This window comes from Electrona antarctica (genome assembly GCF_951216825.1).
Source record: "Electrona antarctica genome assembly, chromosome: 5".
NCBI lineage: Eukaryota > Metazoa > Chordata > Actinopteri > Myctophiformes > Myctophidae > Electrona > Electrona antarctica.
In genome coordinates, this window is record NC_136810.1 from 30,898,434 (window position 1) to 30,918,849 (window position 20,416).

The 20,416-nt window shown below is 42.5% G+C and overlaps 1 protein-coding gene across 6 annotated transcripts in view; it reads left to right on the forward strand.

Annotated features, from left to right (window-relative positions):
* Positions 1-20,205, forward strand: part of trim44 (tripartite motif containing 44) — a 71,436-nt gene extending 51,231 nt beyond the window's left edge. For 5 of the 6 annotated variants that reach the window (XM_079500686.1, XM_079500684.1, XM_079500685.1 and 2 more), the window contains exon 6: positions 18,661-20,205. In XM_079500686.1, the coding sequence (XP_079356812.1) occupies positions 18,661-18,742 (82 nt within the window). In that variant the 3' untranslated portion in view covers positions 18,743-20,205. Of the gene's footprint in view, positions 1-15,934; positions 15,983-18,660 lie in introns of all 6 variants that reach the window. The other variant, XM_079500688.1, reaches the window with a different exon arrangement.
* Positions 20,206-20,416: the final 211 nt, after the last annotated feature.

The window sequence follows — 20,416 nt, forward strand, 5'->3', positions numbered from 1 at the left end:
GTAAATGTGCTATTTTTAATATTATGATTGTTGAAAATGATTCATACATTTTTAAACATTTAGTATAAAAAATAATTCTGAAAGATTGATTATTGGTATCATGTCAGTCAGCCTTTATATACTGAAGTCTATAATGCCCTGTACATTTTTTGTTTAAGCCTAAAAGCCAAAAATATACACTGCCAAAATGGATTTCCACACACTGGTCATTGCACCAAGAGCTCTCTATACGAGTGCTTTCCTCACTTTAAGGTCCTCCTCTGTGCAGTTGACCCATGCTATGTGCCGGCAGGTATTACTTAAGTTACTTACCTCTATTAGAGCATTGCTTCCTATTGCTAGGGGTGGATGTTCTCGGGAGATGTTATAGGTTAACTTATGACCTCAGTGTTCTTTGCATTTAGCATGATGCCAACCTTGACACTCTCTAACTCCACTCTGGTTAAGAGCAGGTAAAAAAATATATATATATTAGATTTTCTCCATATTGCCCAGCCCTAGTTGAAAGTTGGTACAGTACAGTCTGGTATTATTACCCTCCCACCAAGGCCAAATAAAAGCTTGGTATGTGATAATAAATGTTAGTTTTGTGACCTGACGCAGGGATGTAGATTGTTTTGTGCTGTATCTGAATGTCAAAACAGTGAAATTGGTTTCTGTCTTGACTTGTGATAGAATATTTTAGAGGGACATACTTGTGATAGAATATTTTAGAGGGACATACCTCTAAAACCAGGAGTGGGCAGACCTTTATGACAGATGTTTTATAGATGCATTAGTACACATAAAAGTTTAATAGTCAGGTTGCACTGGGGAGCTGTCAGTGCCCTACAGTATGACTTTTTTTATAGGGTTGATGTACGGCATCTAAGCCTGAGTTAGACTTAGTTGCGTACACACCGTAAATAAAGAGCAATTTTCTGTATCCGACCAACACATTCTACCAATAAAGTCAAACACTTAATTTATGCATGTGGCTCTCTGAAGCCTAAATACATTAGTCCTCTTGCTCACAACTCAATTCCGTGGCACGGGCAGCTGGTGTCTGGGATTCGCACCCAGCCTGACTGCGTGTTGCGAATGCCAATCCCGACGACCTTTGCTGCGTGTCACTCCTCATCTCTCTCCCCATTTCCTGTCACCCTACTGTCCTATCAATAAAGACATAAAAGCCCAAAAATGTATCTTAACCGTATCACTGCCACCTGGTGGACGCAAGTGCCAACGCTTGACTGCCGACCCGGATCTACTTGGTTTTAGTGTGATGTACGAGCCCCTAAGGGGACATTGAAAAGTTTTCAGGTAAAAAAAAATGGTGAAGATTCTTTTTTTCAGGCGAAAGTTTGTTTTTTGTCAGGAGGAAAGAAAAAAGGTGCCCCTAAGGGGACATTTCAAAGTCTACTTTGAAATTTCAAAGTCGACTTTGAAATGTTGCCCCTAAGGGGGCAACATTTCAGCACCCCTTAGGTGCTCCGTAGTGATGCATGTCCGGTTTGGGCATCCATTTTGGATGCTAAATAATTAGTGTCAATGCTAGCGAGGTCAAAACCATTGAAAGCACCGTAGGCTAAGAGTTATTCAGCTTTTTAGTCCGCCTGTATACAAGAAGTGAACGGCAGTGCACACACAAAACTGGCCTAGGATCACTGAAGAAGGAAAGGAAAAAAAAGAAAGAAATCAGCTTATATGACGGAACGTTCCGCCAGAAATGGTTTCCGATTAGATTCTATATGGCGGAATGTTCCGTCACGAGCAGTTTTTGTGTTAAAAAAATAAACTCACTCCCATTTTTTATTTTAGTATTACCTTGTTTGTTTTTGCCTCTATTATATTGTAGCTTGTTGATGTTATTATTCACACAGCATGCCACTGAGTGAGTGACAAATAAACTCCTATGAGTGTAGAAATGTTCACACGGCCTGGTTTGGGTGTATAGAGAAGTAACTGTGGGTTTCATGTTTGTTTGTTTATTTTATTTTATTTTTATTTTTTTGCGAAAAGCGAAATGTGCCTTTGTGGTGTCACCCTGGGAGAAATGTGCCATGGTTCCATCCCAGGGAGGACTGGGATGATGGGTGTATGTGACTTCTCGGGTGGGATGAGAGTTGTGACAGGCTGATGCCTACACTTTGTGGGCTGTCTGTCAGTGTCCTTCACACAGGCGGCTTGGATGACAGGACAGGGGGGGAGTATTCAGATGACAGAAGGCTTTGCCTAATAGCCAGGCTGTTCTCGAGTTCTGTCTCCATGTTGCAGGCGCGCTCACACACAGACACACTGTACACACTTTTTCTTTTTTTCCCTGGATCTCGTCTTCTTTGGCCATATGTGCCTCTTCTGTACCTTCATCCATGATGGAGAAGAGAGGCTTGGAGACAGAACAAGAGTCATTGCAGTATTTGTTAAAAAGGCTCGAAATTCCTGAGCGTGTCCCACAGCATTCCGGGACAGCATGTCCCGGCCACCTGGGCGATTCTCTGAGGGACATGGCGCCAGGATTGTGACAGTTGGAGCCGTGGGTGTGGAAGGGCCGGCGGTGGGGCAGAGGGGACAAGGCGCCAGCTGCGCCAGCCTGCCAATTGTGTGGGCACCGCTGTGACCAGTCAGTCTTCATAAAGGCTTGTGGGACAATGCCAGCGCAAAGCTCATGTGACCAGCTATGCAGGAAGGGTTTCCACCGACAGGCTGGGATTGATGGCTCCTACACAGAGGGACATGGGAAGACAAAGAAGGAGGGACAGCGAGGAGAAAGAGGGGTAGCACAGAGGATGGTGTGGACAGCGGAGGGCAGTGATATATGATGAGGGAAAGAGGCGGGACTGTAAAGTAGGGCTACTGCAACAGTAATCAAAGTAATCAAAGTCAAACATGCAAATCTACTACACACCGCGAAAAAAACATTGTCACGTTTTCACAGTGATTTATTACAAAATAATTCAAAATCCTGCTTCTCAATTATTCACTTAATCTAAGAAGTAATCAACAGAATTATCGATAGCTGCAGCCCTACTGTAAAGAGAAGGAACTACAGAGAATATCCACTGTAAGCAACTGATACATTTTGTGTTTTCATCGGCAGGCTTAAGATAGAAAGACGCATTCAAGTTAATCTGCCTAACTCTTGCACTTCTGGCCTTGAGTTCTAAACTTCAAGGAAGTGCTATGTACTACAGAGAGCAGCAGTAGTGGGTGAGGATGAATGGTGTGCCTTTTAAAGCTTGGATGTGTTTCAAGATAATATACTTGGAAAGGAAAAGCAAAGTGTCTCTGTGCTATTTGAGTGTCACAGAGAAACCACAGAATGATTCCCGCTAGCAGCGAACACACTATGTCAAATTTACAGTTATGATGACTTTCTATACAGTATCATGCAGATTTATATCATAAAACTTTATGCTTCTTAATAGTTTAAAAGGGTGTGTAGTTGCAGTTGGTAAGAGTTACAGTAGTAGTTAGCCCATGCTTCAAGTTTGACTTAGCTCAGCCAATGGTTCTCTCTATAATTCTGGAGTCCATATAGCTCATTGAACCACAGGACTGTGAGCTGAAGTCAAGTTACAGTAGCATCCGTGAAGTTGTGAGTGGCCCAACCCCAGCATCAGTCTTGTACCCTTCCACTTCTTTTTATTTTTGTGGCTTTCGCCTTTATTTTTTATATATTTTATGGAGGGACAGACAGTAGGCTGACAGGAAATGGGGAGAGAGATGGGGGGGAAAGACATGCAGTAAAGGCCGTCAGGATCGGGAGTCGAACCCGCGGCACACTGCCAGGCTGGATTACCAGCCAAGGTGCCTGGACCACTGAGCCATGGCCCAGGCTCCCTTCCACTTCTTTCCACTTATTACCTACGGTATTTACTTCATTGACCGGTGTTCCCTCTACACCAAATCTCTTCTGAGAAAATATCTGATCTAAAAGCCCACAACGTGTCACAACGCCCATTTTGCTTATTATGACATGCCCAGGATGGCAACGCTAGGGTTCCTTAACAAAATCCATCACTAGGAAATATCGTAATATTTCTGCAATATCTTGGGCTATAGTAGATAACTGCAGGAGGAAAACCTATGATGTGCTCCATTTGTCCATGCGATTATTGCGACTGTAGGTCGCAGATTACTATGAAAACCTGCAAAACCTGTCAATCCATCTGTCCATCGATCCCTGTGTCCCACCTCCATACAGTATATGGTTGTCAGTCCATCACGCCTCGTGACATGTCACACCACCATATATGTTTGTCAGTCCATCACGCCTCGTGACATGTCACGCCACCATATATGTTTGTCAGTCCATCACGCCTCGTGACATGTCACGCCACCATATATGTTTGTCAGTCCATCACGCCTCGTGACATGTCACGCCACCATATATGTTTGTCAGTCCATCACGCCTCGTGACATGTCACACCACCATATATGTTTGTCAGTCCATCACGCCTCGTGACATGTCACGCCACCATATATGTTTGTCAGTCCGTTACGCCTCGTGACATGTCACGCCACCATATATGTTTGTCAGTCCGTTACGCCTCGTGACATGTCACGCCACCATATATGTTTGTCAGTCCGTTACGCCTCGTGACATGTCACGCCACCATATATGTTTGTCAGTCCGTTACGCCTCGTGACATGTCACGCCACCATATATGTTTGTCAGTCCGTTACGCCTCGTGACATGTCATGCCACCATATATGTTTGTCAGTCCGTTACGCCTCGTGACACGCTCCATATATGACCATCTCCATATATGAAGATCACAACACTGACCTCATCAAACCCTGGATAGCCATACGTGGAGAAGACTGGATCATCACCTAGATCTGCATATATGGAACTGACCTGTTCTGACATTCCATATGTTGATCCTTCCCCGTCCGTCCGTCCTCTTCGATGTTTCCCTTTTGACTGATACCTGTCCATTTAAACTCTAGACGGGCCTGGCCCAAAGTTATTAGTGCAGCCGGCGAGTTCCCAACAGGCCCGGAACCTAGGCCCTCATCCAACCCTATACACTCAAGACACGCTCCATATATGGCCAGAACTCATCAAACCTTGTACACTGCCCCCACTGCCACCCTTATATCTCCATATGGAGCTGACCTGTTCTGACATTCCATATGTTGATCTGACTTCATCAAACTCAAGACATGCTCCATATATAGCTAGTACAGTATTCATTCCATATGTTGATCTAACCTCATCAAACTCAAGACATGCTCCATATATAGCTAGTACAGTATTCATTCCATATGTTGATCTGACCTCATCAAACTCAAGACATGCTCCATATATAGCTAGTACAGTATTCATTCCATATGTTGATCTGACCCCCCATGCCAAAGCGCCATCGCTCACCCAGCAGTCTGACAGGTGGATGCGTGCACAAGACCTCGCCCTTTAGGTCGCTTCTCACCCTCAGGGCGTCTTACTGGTATAGTAATAGTATATACTGTATTTGGCACATGATGAACCAATTTCCCTCTGACTAATCTTAATTCATTTCATTAGTCTCTACTCTTATTCATTATGGTTCTATTCGTTAAACTGTTGCTTTCATTATCACTTCTTTCCTCTCTTCCATGGGCTGTTCTAAAAGACGTCCATTATTCTTTAAGTGCTGACTAATTGGAGTGTAACGACTGTCGGAAGCAGACCACATGGCTAGTAGCACTGTTCTTACTCGGGGGGGGGGGGGGGGGATAAGTGCTCTGTCATTGTTTATTGTCAACTTGCAGCTCAGTCGAGAAAGCCTTTGTGGCGTGTTGAGGTGTTTACTTCCTTTTCATTTTGTCTTCCCTTAATGACATTTCATGTACATCCCCCGAAGCATGGAACGACGGGGCTGCGTTCTATCTGTGTGTCACACTGTTAATTAATGAGCAGTTTTATTTCAGGGACCTGAATGCATGGGGTTGCCACCCCCCCCCCCCAATTAATTCCTAAATTGACCCTGTGGCAAAAGCAATTGTAAAATCACTAAATGAGCCAATGTGAGATTGACTGTTTTACAGTGGTTAATGCTCTTATCTCAATGGGTTTACATTAATTCCTCTAAATTATTAGTGAGCAAAGTGTGCAAGAAATTAGCCCATGGTGGGACGACGGCACATTTTTTCACACCTAAGTCCAGACAAGCATGTGCGATTATTCTAATTGGGTGAACAGAAGTGTTGTGTTTTAATCCACACCACTGAATTTCAGTTTACACTCTGCATGCAAGTGGCGGAGCCGCGGAACCATCCTCCAGATAATGAATGCATAAATTGCATGCAGTGCATGTGACCTTTTTGAAGGAGTGGAACACATTTCATGATGTACATTTTGTATGTACATAATGGCATGCATGAGCCTGAATGGGGGGTGGCTTGAGGCTGTAAATGTGAGTGATGAAACAGATTTATGCTCACCCGTTCCATTTTGCTGTGATAAATATGATGCTGTGTACGCCAAAGGTCATGTTGAGAAATGTCTGGACCTTGTTCCTCTGTCCTTGAACTTGAAGCATTTACTCTTCTGTGTTGTTTACCATGTCCTCACTTCCCACATGAACTGATTCACATGCTTTCTGGGGCAGGTGAAAGTTCCTGGTGATACTTAGAGCAGTGGTTCTCAGCCTTTTCAGGCCATGACCCCTCATAATAATCATATTTGAACGGTGGACCCCCCCCCCCCCCCCCCCACAACATAATATTTTTTGAACTGTGGACCCCCCAACATAATAATTTTTGAACTGTGGACGCCTCAACATAATATTTTTTGAACTGCCCTTAAGTGCTTGACAGAGTCGAACGTAATCGACGCAAGAAAAGCAACGCTGGGTGAGAGAAATTCCTCCCTTGCGTTGCGTCGGTTATGTGATCTATCTCGCTCCGTCGGGTTGAGATCGCCAACGCAACCAAATTGCTTGCGTTGCGTACCTTGCGTCGAGGACACCCTGCCCACCTGGAGGCAGCAGAGAGCAGTTTATACAATCTAAACATATTTGACGCATCTGCATGTAATAAAATAGACCAACTGCAGGTGCCAGGGGGTGTCACAGCTGCCATCTAGTGGGCGAGTAGATGCTTGCACATTAAATATTATAATAGACCGACGTAAACGACGCAAGAAACAAGGACTCTGCATGTCTAAAATAACCTTGCGTTTTTTGTGTCCGTTTGACTCTCCCACGCAAGGAACAAAACGGACTATGTAGAGGCCTTTAGTTGGAACATTAGGTGTTGTTGAGGCATTAAAAGACCTTAACTTGTCACTTCACTTCACTGTCATCTGGGGGGACCCCCAAAATCTATCTATCTCTCTATCTATCTCTCTCTCTCTATGATACGATTTATTTAAAACCAACATTTAATAAAACGACAAATCATTTAGATATTGTTTTCATTAATTAGTTAGAGGTTGGGACAGCCACCTCCCAATAGAAAGTAACATATAAAGTATATTTTTTTTATGTTAAATTTTGTTCTATCTCAAATGTATTGTGATTAAATGGATCATAAGATAGTCAGAAAGTCTGACTACTTGTTTTTAAAAGTATATATTTTTCCTTGTGGGACTGTAATTTGAACCAATTCGGTAGAATGGCTCATATTTGATTTTTTTTTTGCAACTGAATGGTTGGAAAATGGAAATTAAGAGACATGGTGTCCCCAGCCAAAAACATTGAGAACCCCTGCTTTAGAAGACTGCCATCGTTCAAAGTGAAAGACTGTTATTGTATAATGGAGCTCTTAGGCCTGTGTGGACACTGATTAGACCAGAAGGGTGTGTATCACCCCCCCCCCCCCCTCTCTCTCTAGCATTACAGTGGAACAAATTGGCAGCTTTGTTTCATTCCCTATTTGTAGTTTGGCGTTTTGCTGATGAATATTTCTCAGAGGCAGAATTGCTCAAGAGACAAAACTGTTTGTTTTGCTTCTAAACTCTTAATCAGAGCAAACTTCTTTTTTGTTTATTTAATTCTCTTTATTTTTTGTGAAAGTTAACGACCAGGCCATTTCGGAAAATAAACCTAAGATATCAAAAGCAAACCGAAGGGGAGAGATACGGCGGCAACACATTGGCCTTGACCGCTGCAGTGTTCCCCTGGCTCACTGAATGTTTTCACACATTGACCCTCCTAGGCCCTAGCCTAAAGGGTGATTTATACTTCATTAAAAACAGGCGATATACAAGCACACAACACATCGCAGGGACTCTTTCACTCTCACTCCCACTCCTTTTACTCCTCTTTTCGGAGGAGGAGTAAAGTAAACGGCACGTTGTTTCATAGCAAGTCACACAACCTTTAACTATTCTAGCGCTGTCTTCCATCGTCACATCAATAGGTTAGAGTCACACAAATTCTTAGTGAATCTCCAAAGGTTTGGCAAAAGAAAATGCCAATATACATTATAAGCTCTATAACTAGGAAGTCACGTTGAGATTGAAAACCTCTTTTAATTTGACAATTTAGGCATTTAGCAGACGCTCTTAATCCAGAGCGATTTACATTGGGCAAGAACAAAAATTATGGCAATACATCACATACATAAAAAGTAGTATTCAAGAAACATGCCTAACAGTGGAATCTCTATATAATGAAACTATACATATAAACTACTAGAATTTCGCGGGCCTTCGGCCCGCTCATCCCAGAGTTGCGTTGCCCCGCGTTGCGATACAGAAGTCCACAGATACAGAAGTCCACAGTGACACGCGTTGTATGCAGCTGTTTTGTGTTGCAGCGCGTGCGCGCGCGCGCGTGTAGTGTTGTTGTTCTTATCCATAACAATAAATGGATCAAATATGCTCTATATTAGTTATGTATAGATTTAAAGCAGTGGCTGTCAAAGGTGTGATCCAGGGACCCTCATGGTTCCTTGAGGGGGTTCCAAATGGACCCATTATAGGTCTGTAACTCTGAGAGTGTACAAATGGAACCAAGTGGACCCTACAGGTCTGTAACTCTGAGAGTGTACAAATGGAACCAAATGGACTCTGTTATAACGTTTAACTGTGATACTGTACAAATGGAATCAAATGGGACTCTTATGGGTCCATTTGGTTTTACTCTCAGAGTTATGGGGGTCCTTGAAATTTAAAAGGGTTGAGAAGCTGTATGCAATGGCTTATGTCTTGTAAAAAGAGAGACCAGCCTATTCTCCAAAGCATGATATCTTATGCTTTGCTAGGTTGTACAAATTAATATTGGGTCAATATAATTTGCAGGACTCACGTGTGTGCTCTCTGTCTCTCTCGCTCTCTTCTCTCTCCTCCGTCTCTGGGGTGTGTGGGGGGGGGGGGGGGGGGGGATTAGTGGCGCTGCCTGCGACAGTGCTATACTTCTCCAGCAGCGGTGCAGAACCGAGAGAGTGACACATTCTTGTGGATGTAAACTGCGCAAGTTGTAGCGTTAAAGTTCGGATTGTGTAGTCGCACCGGTGGTACAAAGTGAATGTTACAACTCGCACGGTGATGTTGTAAGGCGCAAATGCGAGTACCTAGTCGCACTGTCGAGCCCTGTGTAGTGTAGTGGCATTTTCGCTGCATCGCGAGGCGATCCAAATTCCCCCCCGCGCACGCACGCACGCACACACACACACACACACACACTGGACGTAGCTGTGTGTTGTTGCAGCGCGCGCGTGTGCGTGTAGTGTTGTTGTTGTTGTTCGTGTCGATATTTGCGCGTCGGTTTGTCCCGCTTGTACCACGCCAGGTTTGCACAGTGCGCTCAGTGCGATATTTCCGAATGTGGGCGTTGTGGGTGGGTGTGTGTGTGTGTGGCTGGCTGTGTTTTGTTGCGTGGGGATCGCCATGTGAGGGGGCTAGCCAATAAGGGCCCTGTGTTGCATGTGGAGAATTGTGTAGGTGAGTGTGTGTGGTGTAGCCGAACGGGGTGGTGAGGACATGAGGGGGATGTAGCACAGCAATCGGTGACCCCTACATTAAGCTGTGTTGCTCCCAAGATGCAGTGCAAATGCGTGTTGTAGCAACCGTAGCCAATGGGAAAACAGGATGCAGTGTTGCCAGGTCCGCGAATTGTAAGCGAGTTGTAAGTAGCGTGTTGAATGGCATTTTTTCTGGGCTTGTTTTCATAGACCTGGCAACAAATTAGGCGGGGGTGTCGGTGCTTGTGGCGTGTTTGTGTTTATTATTGATATTGATGTTGTTTGTGAGTGTGGACGGGAGGCGGCTGTAGTGGCAGTGCAATGACAGTTTTTACGCGGGTGTTGTTGACTGTGGGCGTGCGGCGCGACATGAGGAGATAGCCGTGGATCGACGCGGAGGGTAAGACTGTGTCGTGTTAGTGTGTTGTTGCAGTGTGTGTTGCAGCGTGTTGCAGCGTGTCAGTGACGTAGTAGCTGGTGCCTTTTGTTCCTGTGCGTGCTTTTGGGGACATGTTTTCAATTGTATATAAGGATACATATATACTATACTATACTTTACTATAAAGTGCTATGACTACATCACATGCTATAAGTCTGTATAAAATGCTATCTAAGTCTTAACCCAGCCAAGAAAGAGCCAAAAGATTATAATGTAATCAATGTGCATTTCCATCAACTACCGTTATGTGAATATATTATTCTGAATTAGGCGCAACAATATTATGTAATCAAAAGTGCCAGCCAAACACAAACGGTTATGGAGAGTTTGCATTTGCGGCCTATCCATCAAACGTTGCTTGGAAGAGTGATCATAACAGCCCTCCATCACATACATTACTGTAGAGATGAGGAATGAAGGCTTATACCTGATTTATACTCGGTTGCAGCGTGGCGCATTGTGAACTTGTAGATCTGCTATTTGAGACACCGGCGAGTATAAATCGGACATAGCGGTCTGAAATGGATCAAAAGTTTTGCCTTGATGGGAAAAAATATAAGAGACATTGGTATTTGAAAGACAGAGTTTTGCTGTGTTAACTGGAGTCACTTTCAAACTAATCTCTGTCCCCACTTGAGTCCTATTTCTCTTTAGCAAATAAAATAATGCCCAAGGCGTTATTGAGCTTTGATGTTATTATAATGCATGTAGACCTCTTAAAGTTTGCTAAATTCAGGGCTAGCAAACTGCTGTGGGGCTTAAACAAACTTATGTAGAGTAGAGTATACACACGTTTGTATGCAGCACCATGTTCGAATTTGTATCCTGAAGCCCGAAGGTGTTCTCTAAGTGCCTCTCTTGCGCTTATGTTTTTCCTACAGCAGTTTTGGGCCATGTGTTGTAAACACTAGTCACTCACTCACTCACTCATGGACATTTGTGCCCTCTAGCAACAGCAGCATTCTCAAAGTTACTCAGCAACCACCACAGCAGCCAAAATAGTCTGCTATTTAGTGCCACACAAATAGTTGACCACTGAATATGTATTAAACTCAATGTTTTGTATACAGAAACGTTTGCATTTAAAGTATAAAACCATAATAAAAGTGAAAACAAAACTTTGGGGATAACAAATTTAACACATTTTACGAATTTTATACACACTTGACAACTCGAGGATAAATAGCAATGCTGCATTCTCCCCATCTTTGTTTCAGAGATTAGATTACAGGTGCAGTACTTAGTTCAGACTAGTCATTGGTCCGACAAACGATAACCTACCTCAAACCCTAACCCTCCCGCATGTCAGACTAATGCTCCGTCGGAATTACGTGCGTATCCCTTAGATTACTGTAGTAGCATCTCTCAGTTTTTCCTTTGCTTTTAAAGGAGCATTCAGTGATTTCATCTTGTTACCGGGTGGACCGGGTATTTTTCCAAATCACCCAAATCACTGAATGCTCCTTTAAGAAGACATTTTCTGAATTTATTCGTCCTCTAGGAGGCTGGGTAATATTCTCTCTTTGACTCAAAAAGGCGCTCCTCCCATCTTTGCGATATAGCCACATCTCAGATTCTAGTTGGCAGGATTGTTGCAGAGCAGAGTTTCTACATATCACAGTGGGGGTTGGGGGGCTGTCAATAAAAGATGTGTGCAGAGACCATTTCTAAATTACACATTTCTAGAGTGGCTGTCAGATGAAAGGAAACGGGCGAGGGAATTCACTGAGAGGAGAGGGGCTTGCTTGCCTTGGCCGACTGAGATGAAGCTAGATTGCAGGACAATATACATTTAGATCCAGCAGAACGTTAGTCAGCTTTGTCTATTTAATAATTACCCATCATACCATACAGTACATGTTCTGTTTTATTTCTATGATGGCCCATCATCTGTCCCCCCCCTCTCTCTCTCATCACTATGTCTCTTGCTTCCCACCCTCTCTGCATCAGTGCTCACTTCTCTCCCTTCTCGCTTGTTCGCTGTCCTCCCATCACTCTCGGTCATCTCCCTTTTCAAAGCTGTTTGTAGTGTTAAATCATCCCCAAAAAGTGACAAGTTTTACTTCATTAGGTGGCTGCTCCGCTTCACTGAGGAACAAGGACGAGTCTATCCTCTCTGGGTCTATCAATAACCATTAGGGACCAGCTCTCATTAGTTCAAACCTCAAAAGACCTCCAGGGCTTGAGTAATGGGGATATGGCAGCGCATGTGATAGACAACTGTCTCTTTTCGACTACGAAGGGTAACCCTGAACCTTCCATAACTTTCCAGGACCCCTTTTTTATTAACATTTACATTAGAACCACAACTTACGGTGTTAGGCAGGTGTTAACATAACCCCGGTTCTCTGAAATATGAGAGAGTTGCTAGCTCGTTAAGCTAAGTAATTCTGGCAGATATACGTAGGTGTGCTCTGTTTCTGTTGAGAAGAGGTGTATCTTGTAGTGAAAAAGAGACACATGTCCAGTACATGGAACATGCCCCCCCCATCCTCTTTAGCCACATTCAACATGTCACTGCAGTATGATTATCCTCATGGCAACGAGGCCGGATGGAGCCGGAGAGCCAGCAGCGTGATGGGATGAGTGTTTCCGTGAGATGACTTATGAGCCCAGAGGTTTCTCTGCCAAGAGTAGGGAATTCAAACTTAATCAGGGCAAGAACCCCTCCCTCCTCAGAGAGAGAGAGAGAGAGAGGATATCTAGGAGGCGATGTAATGCTTTGCTCCCTCCTGGTTTCTCCGTGGAGCCAATAGTTTTAGTTTTCTTCTGTGAGAGATGGGCTCATTTCAGGGCTATTGGAGAAACTTTCTCTTTTACCCAGATGGTAGACATTAGTAAGATTAGCTTAGTTCTGTACTCTCTTAATCCTTTCCAACCTCTATATCCCTGTCTCTCTTTTCTCTCTACATATCTATTTTTTTTTTATACATATATTCACTTGCACACACAAGCTCACAAACGCCCCCACACTGAGGCACATGTCGATCCATCACCCCAGAGCCCAGCTGATATTGTTCACTGATCCCAGACAGGGAGCTCTGTGGCCTCTGTGAGCTCAGTGGGCTTTTCAGTCCAGCTTGGCCCCCTGTCCAAAGGCCACGGTCACTGCCTCAGTGCCTGCCAAGGGGAGGAAGCTATGATTGGTCCTGATCAATAATACATTGACTGCATTAAAGCCTATGAATAAGTCATGGCTGGTAAGAATTAGTAAAGTCCTCAGAAACACGCTAAAATCTCTCTCACACACACACACACACACACACACACACACACACACACACACACACAGCCATACACTTACACACACACAGCCATACACTTACACACAGCTCATCTATTTAGGCCACAGAAGATGTCGACAGACAGAAATAGAGGATAGAGGAGGGGTTTTAACTTGTAATGAATATTTCCCCCTCTTGCTGACATTTTGTTGCATGTTGAAGCGCTCCCCTCTCTCTCTCCGCACGTAACGTCCCTTTCCCTATGGGTGCAATAAATAACTTATTACATCCATGTGTCCTAAGGCTTAGAGAAGACCATCTGAATATAAATAGTTAATTTGTCTCCACGGGGGCTGCCCTGCTCACGTTATGGCATATAAATATATTTGCAATTACATTTCTTTTTTTTTTGACTGCAGATGAGACCTGAAATTGCCATCCAACGTTTCACCCCAAACACTATATACGTAATTTTACGTATGTCTGACATAACAGTCAGACAAAGACTTTCTCCTATGCCGAGAGCTCAAATGAATGGTTAAAATAAATAGTCTGCATGTACAGGTAAAGTACATGATGCCAACATCGACAAGATTTTGACCAATTAACTGATTTGTAATGGCGTAATAGAACAGCAATGCGTCCACATAATCGCTCCATCAGCAAGTGTGTGTGTGTGTGTGTGTGTGTGTGTGTGTGTGTGTGTGTGTGTGTGTGTGTGTGTGTGTGTGTGTGTGTGTGTGTGTGTGTGTGTGTGTGTGTGTGTGTGTGTGTGTGTGTGTGTGTGCTCATTTGATGAGGTGCCCTGTTTTGTTGTGAGGTGTTGTGCAACGACGATGATGATGATGTGCTCCTCGTCCTTGGTGATGGGAGAGGAAGCGGCACTTTGTTCCTGCCATCAGACGCGTGTCGGAGAGGAAGCCTCTAGGAAGTGTGCAGTCAGAGAGATGCTGAAGCCTGTTAATGAATGCGTTAGCCTTGCTGCCAAAGACTGTACTGCATACAAAAAAAAACCCTCTGATGATGATGAAGAAAAAGTCTGACGGGGAAAGAGGAATGACGGGTGCAAGAGGGATAAGGAAGGGGCTAGAAAGATGGAGCATGTGTCTGTCATCATCCCGAAGCAGAAATAGATGGAAGTGTAGATATATGTTCACTGTATGTGTCTTCAGTTGATGAACTTCGCAACGTACTGTATATGCAGGGTTGGGGTTGCTGCCAGGGAGGATGGGGGGGCATGATCCCTGGCATCATTATAATTCTTTAACTGAGCTTGTAGATCAGTGATTTTCAGTATTTGTTGCTAAAAGAAGTACCGGTATAGGGTTTAAGACATACGTTGTTTTTGAGTGTGTTTATTTTTTTACGAATCAAACGCTGTGTATATTATACGTACTCCTGCAAATCAATTCATGCCATGGCATCAAAAAGATGTAGGCACCAGAAAGCAACTCTAACGGACATCAACATTTATGTGTAATGTATTGGTCATTACCTTGATTGACAATTAGATTGGTTGTAACTTATAATAAGCACTTTAACATTAACAAATTACTTAGACGAGAGAATGCTCGTCTAATGGAACGTGTCTGATTTAAACATTAAATGGTAGATTGTCACATTATAGGATTGGCTCTGTTCATATAGTTGGCAAGCGTAATGATTGCTTCAGACAACAAAGTACCTTCAGTGAAAACCATCCAATTGCCATCAATCTTGGCAGTGCCAGACAAACATTAGCCTTTATTTTATATTAATGGAGAGCAACAGAAGCATTCAAACTTTATTTTATTTGTAATGGTCTGGATCTCATAGCATTGCGATTATATATTATAATGTCTAGGTATGGACTAGTTTGTAAATAATATTTGTCAAGGTCTACGGCCCGATGAATGGAGGGCAGCAGAACAATAAAGAAAAGTCCCAAATGCTGGAGCAGATGCAGTTGAAACAGATTTATTAACCATTTAAAGTGGGAGTGAAATGGCTTTTTTGGGCATTTTATTTTGTAGTTTCAGACTGAAACGGAAGCCTCTGTGCTTCTGAACCAGTAAGAGCGTTGCATCCCTTCAGGCTATGGGTCGTTAGCTATATCTGTGTCTTGTGTCTTTGTGTACAAGTCAGTGTCTGAGAGACAAACGGTGGATCTCTGTGTGTGTGCTACTACGTGGCTTATTTCTAACCTATCTGGTTCGGTCTCTATCCTTTTATTACTCTATGCTACAGTCCCCACCGTCTCCTGAGAGGCAGTCAATGGGGAGGATGGCTGATGAGATGTTTCCGTCGTTACCTGGACAGCACACATCTCAGCCTCAGCGCCCCTCGAGGCATGTGTGTGTGTGGCGAGGCATAAAAATGTTAACTTCCTGTTGATTTTTCAATTTTTCTAATGAAGAAAACCTGGACTGGATCCGTGGATCCTGGCCCTGAGTCCATAAGCGGGGTAAATAGACAAACACAGCCAGAGAACAATGTACACATGAGGAATAGAATGAATACTGACTGGTATTTATTCAGTTGACTGATTACAGAACTAGTTGCAGGTGGGCAATTGGGAACAGCTGCAAGTTGGTAATTGGGAGTGAAACACACAAGGAACTGTAAAGATAAGACAAGTAATGACTACAAACTAAAACCTTGCTACAACCTTTAATCATAATAACTAGACAAGAACATTTTCTACAAAATAAAACGGGTAAAGACAAATGTGAAGGAACAGACATGGGTCACGACGTTATGTGTTGTTGCCGTAGTACACATTACTTTGGTCTCTCGGTGTTATGCCAACATCTGTTACCCGTTCTTCTGTACAGTATAGTATATTGGTAGAATCTTTGTGTGATTTTGAGATATACAATGGAAATATCATTGATTGCTTGTTCTCCACTCATGGAGCACAGAAACAACTGATAAAGATTATTAACATTATTTAGACTTATATCATGGCCATAATAACACATTGGAAAACTTTACAGAAAAAGACTCGCTCACTGTATACAAAATGAAGAACAACTCCTTAGACCGAGACCTTCGTCAGTGCTATATCATTCATATAGCACTGACGAATGGTCTTAGGACCGAAACGTTTGCTACTTTTAATTGTACGTTTGCTACTTTTAATTGTACTACTTATGAGCATGTTAAAATAAAAGAAAAAATGTTTTCTTAAGTCTCGGTCTAAGGAGTTTTCCTTCATTTCTTTATACAGTGAGCAAGACTTTTTCTGTCAAGTTTTCCTCTGTTTTTGAGACCACCTCTCCTGTAGTCAAGTTTAAAAAAAAGGACAAAGAAAGGCGCAACAGTTTTCTCAGTGCTTCATAATAACACATTGTTCAGAGTTTAAGCTTTCAATGTGCTTGTCTGGAAAATTATACATTTTAGCATTATGCCTATCCATAATTGGGCCTATATCCCTTTATAGACAAATATGGTCCATATTTCCAACAACCCTCCCTGCAATGATAAAACTGCAAAAATATAGAATGTGTAATCTCACACCAGTGTACAGTAGATTGTAAGTAACTGCTTCATTGACAGTCAATACGAGTGACTGACTGTGGATTCATACAGTAGTTCAGTTCTCACTGATGTTTTACTTTCCATCAAGCCTCGTAATACAATAACGCTGTCAGCTCTGAACCAGAAAATCACTCCGGGTACAAGCCCAATTACATTTTCACTTGTTTGACGATTCAGTCCCCATGGAACTGTGTATTGTTATCGCATCACAGAACAGGACGCAGGACCTATACCGCGCTTCTCCTTCGCGTTTGGAAACAACGGTCAATATTATAGGAAAGGAATATATAATATATAGGATATACACCCAAAAGAGTGTAAGAACACTGACACTCAGGATTTTACAGTAGAAGTTCATAACATTATTTATGTTCCTACTGCAGTTCCCAAGAGGTGTGCTGAGGCACAATGATTGATGTGCAGTGAGAAAGTCCAGGTGTGTCTTGGTCTTGGGATTTAGTGACAACCACCATTATTATTCACCCGATCTACTAGGGTGATTCATAGTAGATTGTGTGTATTATTGCAATCTAACTATAGATGCGTGAAATCCCTGTACTTCTGTGCGTCTGTAGTTCACTAATCTTGACTTGTTCAACTTGTTGATTGGCCATTTTGATCATCATGACTACAGATGTGCCTTGATATTTTGACTTGCCTGTTGGTGTGCCTCGGGTACAGAATGTTTGCAAACCATTCCCTATTGTACATTTGCTTTAGATGCAGAACATTTAGAGTCCAGTGAACAGATAATGGAAGGAAGGGTGAGTGGGAGTGAATTGACAGAACTTGTGCAATAGAAAGTGAGACTGTCTCTCACAGTCTCGGCTCTCTTGGGGAGGAGCCGTGATCTGTCACCCTTACATGGTTGTCCAATTAGAGCTGTGATTAGTGTAAACTGTCCCCAGTGAAATGAAATCCATCAGACTGGCTCAGATCGCTACAGACGGGTCCCTGCAATTTCTGCAATCACTTCATCTCTGTCACTGCAGTGCTAATATAAAACCAACAGAATGGATGATTTCTGCTTAAGGCACGCGTTGATTGAAACTGATTACATTTTTGCAAGTGTTGATTACATTTGGCAAGTGTTGATTATATCATACTGTATGTGTCGAGGTGTCTTTGTGGGTTTATAGTGAAAGATTGAAAGACTAAAAGATCGAAAGAAATCATGTATATTGGTAGAAATTAGGGATGGGAATTATCGATTAATGCATTTTAATTGATAGTTTTAATAAGCTTATCAATCGATTAACCGGTTAGTTGATAAGCAGCGTTTTTGTTAAAAAAAACAACAAAAACAATCGTCGAATCTTAATTTCCCTCAATGTCTAACATAAAAATCGACATTTTTCTGATACACAGAAATAATACAAAAGGCATATTATATTCCTTAATCATTGACCATTGACGATACAGGGCCAGGCAATGGCATCTTTGTATGTGCGTTCCTCGGCTACGCACGCACGCCGACAGTGTTACATTCACAGAAAACCACCCAATGATAGAACCACAGACTTACTGTTAAGTTTAATTGACTAATTTCGTAATGGCGATTTTATCGATTAACTATTAACATCCCTCCATGTTTTTTTTCAGACTGCCGCAGCCAGGACAAGATCTTGTGTCCCGTCATGATTATGAAGAGAATGAGCCTGGACCAGCCATGTACGGACCCTGACACCAGACCAGTCACTGACCACAGCCACCTGCCCTCAGTGTCTGCCTTCCCCTCCTTATAGATTAACAGCAAAAGTATCTGTGTGTGTCTCTCTCTCTCTCTCCCTCTCTCTCCCTCTCTCTCCCTCTCCCTCCCCTCCTCACATCTGCGGGAGAGAGGTGACCTTGAAGAAGACTTCTGTGACAAATATGGATGGCTGCGTATCTTACGCTCTCAGACTTTTTAATTCCACACTAGCTCCTAACTTTTATTCTTTCTCTCTCTTTAATTGAAACGCAAGTTATGCGCCGTAAAATACCATCAGGGTCAATTTCTCCGCAGCCAATCAGGCTTCTAGGCGGAACTGGGCTGTGAAAGCCCAACAGACGGGGGGGCTAGGATGTAGGATGATTATGACAGGCCTTCACGTCCGCTTACTCACACACACATGACGTTTTACCATGAGGAAGAAACGTCTGTCAAAATGCCTTAGCATGATTGTAAAAAAAAAAAAAAAAAAAAAAAAGTTAATTTAAAAGTGTGTCCCTTATATAATTTTATTATATATATATTTCCTCCTCACGTCCTCTTTTTGTTGTACAGCTTCATTTTCTCCCCACCTGCGTGTGGGCGTGTGTGCGCGTGCGTCATCTGCTTGTCAAATCCATCATCAAACGCACCCATTGATCGGTGAGCATATGGTGAGTCCATACTAGGTGAAAATCGAACTGTAATTTGACTTGCACTCCAGCAATGTCAGCATTCTGTGTAATGTATAAAAACGTTCGACATTGACGTAGGCAGGCTTGACTTTCAGTCAAGGCACGTTGCTGCCGATTTTTTATTTTTCTGTACCTCCATGCTAGTGCCTTTTTTATTGCGATTTATTTACTTAATTCCTAGATACAAAATGAAAAGCTATCTATAACAATGTTTAGCACTGTTGCAGTGCACTTGAGTTGCACTAAGGGCCGTGTACAGTAGGGGTGCAGCAGTTAATTGTACTAATTGATTTAACCAATTATAAAAAATATTTCTTTTTATAAAGCCGATTTTTGGAGGGGAATTTAACTATTATTTTTTTGTTCAAAGATTTAGGCTACGTTCGCTATTTTGGCACGAGACCTTTGTGCAACAAAGTATAAAAATGTGTTTAATCAGACTGATATTGTCCATATTAAACATTGGTTGGAATTATTTTGCGTGAATTTGTTGATATATCTAAAAAATATAATCACTTTGAGTAATCGCTAAGACAAAAAGCGATAGTTGCAGCCCTAGTCTACACCAACGAGGGGAATGTAAATTCTGGTTTATTTCAAATAATTCCAGTGAATAACTCATGTCTCTACTGTAGGCTTCTGTGATAGATGTGTGTAGAGAGGACTGTCTTAAGTTCCTTCATGTATTTCTTTTATTTTTCTCTATATTTGTATTAAATCAACAAATAAAGAGTGCCCTATGTTATGGTTGCCAACTTGCCATCAATTTGTTTTTATTTGTATTTTTCTGCATAATTCTACATAAATGTTTGTCAAACCAACAGGCGTTGGGAGACTATCAGGGAGACTATCGATCATCTCGGAAATTATTATGATGAAAACCTGGCCTATAGCCTATGTGACGAGACGGGACAGAAAGTTAGGGGAAGTGAAGAAGGGGGAATATTTTCACTTTACTTTCATCAAGAAGTTA